The 5,000-nt window shown below is 37.8% G+C and overlaps 1 protein-coding gene across 1 annotated transcript in view; it reads right to left on the bottom strand.

The window, feature by feature from the left end:
- Nucleotides 1–5,000, bottom strand: part of LOC133642875 (cysteine protease atg4da-like) — a 20,824-nt gene that overhangs the window by 2,927 nt on the left and 12,897 nt on the right. The window contains exons 8-9 of the mRNA XM_062037283.1: nt 4,058–4,136; nt 3,630–3,706 (exon numbers count right to left, since the gene is read on the bottom strand). Coding sequence (XP_061893267.1) covers nt 3,630–3,706; nt 4,058–4,136 — 156 coding nt within the window. The remainder of the gene's footprint in view (nt 1–3,629; nt 3,707–4,057; nt 4,137–5,000) is intronic.

Genomic DNA, 5,000 nt, shown 5'->3' with positions numbered 1-5,000 from the left:
GTTACTGTTAATACCTGCTTACTTTCTGTTTTAACATGTTCTATCTACACTTCTGTTAAAATGTAATAATCACTTATTCTTCTGTTGTTTGATACTTTACATTAGTTTTGGATGATACCGCAAATGTAGGTATCGATCCGATACCAAGTAGTTACAGGATCATACATTGGTCATATTCAAAGTCCAGGGACATATTTCCTGAGTTTATAAACATAATGTGAATTAAAAAAAAGGAAAAAGATTTTGCAACGATTAAAATATAGATGTACTCATAGTGGTATTAACTAGATACGCTATTGTACTTGGTATCATTACAGTGGATGTTAGGTGTACTGTAGATCCACCCTTGGCATTTGTTTACATTCAGGGTGCTAGCTTGCTGTTAGGGGTGAGCGGTATAGCTCGGTTGGTAGAGTGGCCGTGCCAGCAATTTGAGGGTTCCAGGTTCAAACCCCACTTCCGCCATCCTAGCCACTGCCGTTGTGTCCTCAGGCAAGACACTTTGCCCACCTGCTCCCAGTGCCACCCACACTGGTTTAAATGTAGCTTAGATATTGGGTTTCACTATGTAAAGCGCTTTGAGTCACTAGAGAAAAGCACTATATAAATATAATTCACTTCACTATTGTATCCTCCTACGGTGTGTAGTGAAGCATGTTTAGCTATTCCTCGTCCTCCAGTGATAATGCTACTTGTAAGAAACGTACTTTATTTGTCGCCATGGAGGCGAGGATTAGTGATTTAGAAGTAGCTAAAACACTGCCGACTGCGAATGGACGTTCACCGCTAGCTAGCTAACCATGTCTTGAAGCACCTCTTCCTGAGGGCGTTTCAGTGTTATAAATTCACCTTTATCTTTAGTTTTTAAGCCAAAATGCGTCCGTTCTCACTTTTCTGTCTACACACTGTGTCTGCTTGTAAGTACTCCGTGTGTGTGCGCTGACGAACATGCTCCTCTGCTTGTAAAACCAGCAATGTCACGACGTGAAGACTCGCCGTCATGCGCGGGAACCGGTACTTTTCAAACAGAGTATAGTACCGTTTTTGATTCATACCGTACAACCCTAGAGGCTAAGACTAAAACACAAACCCAGGGGTGCTCAAAACAGAACTGAGGGAGTCAAAAAGTAAACAAAACATGATCCGGGCAAAAGGGGAACTAAATGTAATCTCTGAAAGGGATACACATTCTAGGACCTAGTACGACCTAGGGAAGTAGGACCTCACCCAGACATACAATACTTGCACACAGCTCATGAAAAACAAGTGTTGTTATTTTTATTGTAAGTGGGCCAAATCACTAATATTAAAAAATAATCTCATGGAAATGACCGCTGTCATTTGATTATAATAATAAGACATTTAACTTTTTATGAAGTCAGGTTTGGGACAGGTGTGCTGCAGTTTGATGTCGCTCACATGTGCTCCATACAATGCTCAGGGAGTTTTTGTGGTTACTCACACACATGAAAGGGATTAGAGGGAACATTGTTCTGGACCAAAAATCACTTCATATTCTCTACTGCCCACTAGTGTTACATATCTGAGTTATGGTGCAGAAACATGGGAAACAACTACAAATATGCGCTTCATTCACTAAACTTTGTTACAAAAAAGATCAGTTATAATAATACATCATGTTGGATATAGAGAACATACAAACAAATGTATTGAATCACAAATAATGATGAAATATTGAAATTCAACGACTTGTTGCATTAGCAAACAGCTAAAATGATGTAAACTATAACCTGCTACCGAAGAATATACAACAATTCTTCTCAACAAAAGAGGAAAAATATAACCTTAGAGGAAAATCCAATTTAAAAAATTTGTATGCACATACAACACTTAAAACCTTTAGCATATCCATCCATCCATCCATTTTCTACCGCTTATTCCCTTCGGGGTCGCGGGGGGTGCCGGCGCCTATCTCAGCTACAATCGGGCGGAAGGCGGGGTACACCCTGGACAAGTCGCCACCTCATCACAGCCTTTAGCATATCAATATGTGGAATTCAATTATGGAATGGATTAAGTAAGGAAATCAGACAAAGCTCTGATATGATGTACTTTAAGAATCTGTTCAAGTGTTCACAAAGTACAAAGAAGAACAATTATTATTGATCATCTTGAACCTTTAAAAAAAAATAAAAAAATAAAAGAGAATCTCATTCATGTCCTCGGTGAACCATCAATTACTTAACTATTTATGAGAACTTCAATTATTGTGTATATGTTTATGTGTCTAATATGTATGTATGTATTTAATATTTGTATATTTACTTATGGTATATCAATTTATTTATTATTTATTTATTCACTGTTCTGTTACAGAGAACAAGGAAATGGGAAAAACCTGCTATGATACGGGGTAGGATTAAATAAGCGCTGCTTCTTCCTACTCCTTTTCGGACGTGCTGTAATGAAACAACTGGAAATATGTGATGCATTACATTGTATTGTATGCATGTTCCAAATAAACTGAAACTAACTATCTACTTTGTGTACATTACAGGTGTCCCTATACCCCTTCTTTTTTCCCATATTGGAGCCTTGAGTGATGGCTGAGACTGATATTGGTCCGATACGGCATCAGTACGAATCATGCATATTTTTTTTTTAATAGTTTTTTTGTAGTGTGAAATGTTAAAAAGTTTGATCAAGTGAAATGACTCAGAAAACAACGGTAGGTATGAAAAACTAAACTATTTATTATTAAAAGTTAAAGTACCACTGATAGTCACACGTTTGGAACTGACTTATGCTGTCTTTGAAGGGGAACTGCACTATCTGTCGTTCACAATCCCTCCGTAAGAAAATAACACATGCTTTTCAGTTTTATGCATTCTAATTTGTAATATACGGCAAGTACGAAGTAGCTATCGATACAGCTAATGGGACAAACATCGAAAAACTGCCAACAATAATCTGTGAATGTTCAGGTCACAACATGTAAACGAAGTATTAGTGATATTGTTATTATAAGCGCTAATGCAGAGGGACTACTTTTAGTGGCGCCGTGATCACAGAGAGCTAACTAGTTATGCTGCTGACATATTGAGCCGGTGAGCTGCTCATCGCCATTGAGTTGGTGAAAGGTAATTCTAGATTATAAATCATGCCTCTCACCTGGGTAGTAGAAGATTGTGGACATAAACCGAGAAGTTGGTCAACTTTAACATTGAACTTAGACCCAAGAAAGGTGAGAAAAGATGTTTGAGTCATCTTTTTTTTTTTTTTTTAAACCCGCGTGAGGATTCCGATTTTTTCTTCATCTGAACGGGATGATATAAACATCCCGTCAGTCGGCATCCCGATGAGAAACTTAAGAAACTTCTCTCTGACCTTAGCTCCAGACATCTTCTGTTTATTTGACATTGTCATTACTGCCACAAGTGGTGGAAAAGTGTATTACAACTATGTACTGCTGAGAAATCGATATTTTTCGTCGGCCGCCACCGCCCCAATGGTTAAGAAACACGAGTTGAAGTAACTTTTTTCACAGCAGTCCACGCGAAAATAGTGGGAGAGACCAAGTTAGCAGGATACAAGTTATAGCACTGCTAAAACAAAAGAATGTGGCCTCAGACAAGCAAAAAGAATAACAGTAGTGTGTATCCCGATACCTCTAAAGGAAAGTCGTCCTTTGTTACATCCACTGTGGGCTGACAGTAATGAGGGTCCAAGTACAACAAGTGGTCATCTTCAACAAAGCATGGTCAGAAAGAGAAAAGGTCAATCACTTAAAAGTTTGCTGATCTCAATTACCGTATTTTCCGCACTATAAGGCGCACCTAAAAACCTCCAATTTTCTCAAAAGCTGACAGTGCGCCTTATAATCCGGTGCACCTTATATATGGACCAATATTAAGCCACAACAGGTCTCGCAACTACGGGATGCATACCGTAACCCCAGCCTCTACTGTAGCGTCTATTCTATGCGCCTTATATATGAACAAAGTTTTAAAATAGGCCATTCATTGAAGGTGCGCCTTATAATCCGGTGCGCCTTATAGTGCGGAAAATACGGTATTGTATAAAATGCATGCCATACCTTGGAAACCAACAAAGAAGAGCGAGTGCTTTGGTTTGCCCCCGATGATACCAATGCAACATTGTAACTTCAAGAGTTTCTATGGGGGGGAAATAGAGGATTAGTTTGGTTATGTGTGTTTAAAAAACAAGCCATTTACAAATACACTATGATGCTACTCACACGCAGTCAATCAATCAATGTCATTAACATTGTGTTATGCGTTGCTGTTTTGCTAGTTAGCTTGTAGCTAACAAAGCAGCAAAGTTAAGAGAAGTAAATGCTTATAGATGTGTGCCTATTCTATATTAAGAATATACATTTATGGATATTAATTATGAAATTATGTTACTAAATTACAAAAATACTAATAAAAACTGTATTGATATATTTTACAGACAGAAAGTTACAGGAATGTACACTTTATCCCATGCTTACATTGCATTGTGCAACATGTGAATGTTTTAAGGGAACTAAATGTAATCTCTGAAAGGGGTACACGTCTTACTAAAGCAGGACCCCCACCCAGACATACAATACTAGTACATAGCCCATGAAAAACATTTTTTTTGTTATTTCTTTTGTAAATAGGCCAAAACATCTGTCTTAGAAAATAACCTAACGGAAATGACTACTGTCATTTCATGATAATAATAACAATTAGACATTCAACTTGTTATGATGTCAGGTTTGGGACAGAGAGTTGGTGCGTTTGCTCAGACAAATTAAGGGGAATGTTGTTTGTAACCCCTTTTGAAATGGTTCTTATCTATTAGCATTCATATCAGAATCAGAATCAGAAGAGTTTTTATTGCCATTGTTTGAGGACGGGTTTTACAAACTAAGAATTTTACTTGGTGCAATCGTGCAACATAAAACACATATAACACAGAATAGAATAACATGAGCTGTAACTGAGCTATCAGATCTTGTTATTGTTCATGTGCCTGATGGCCATATGCTA

The sequence above is a fragment of the Entelurus aequoreus genome, linkage group LG25, assembly GCF_033978785.1.
Source record: "Entelurus aequoreus isolate RoL-2023_Sb linkage group LG25, RoL_Eaeq_v1.1, whole genome shotgun sequence".
Classification (NCBI taxonomy): Eukaryota; Metazoa; Chordata; class Actinopteri; order Syngnathiformes; family Syngnathidae; genus Entelurus; species Entelurus aequoreus.
This window is presented reverse-complemented; position numbering and strand designations above follow the sequence as displayed.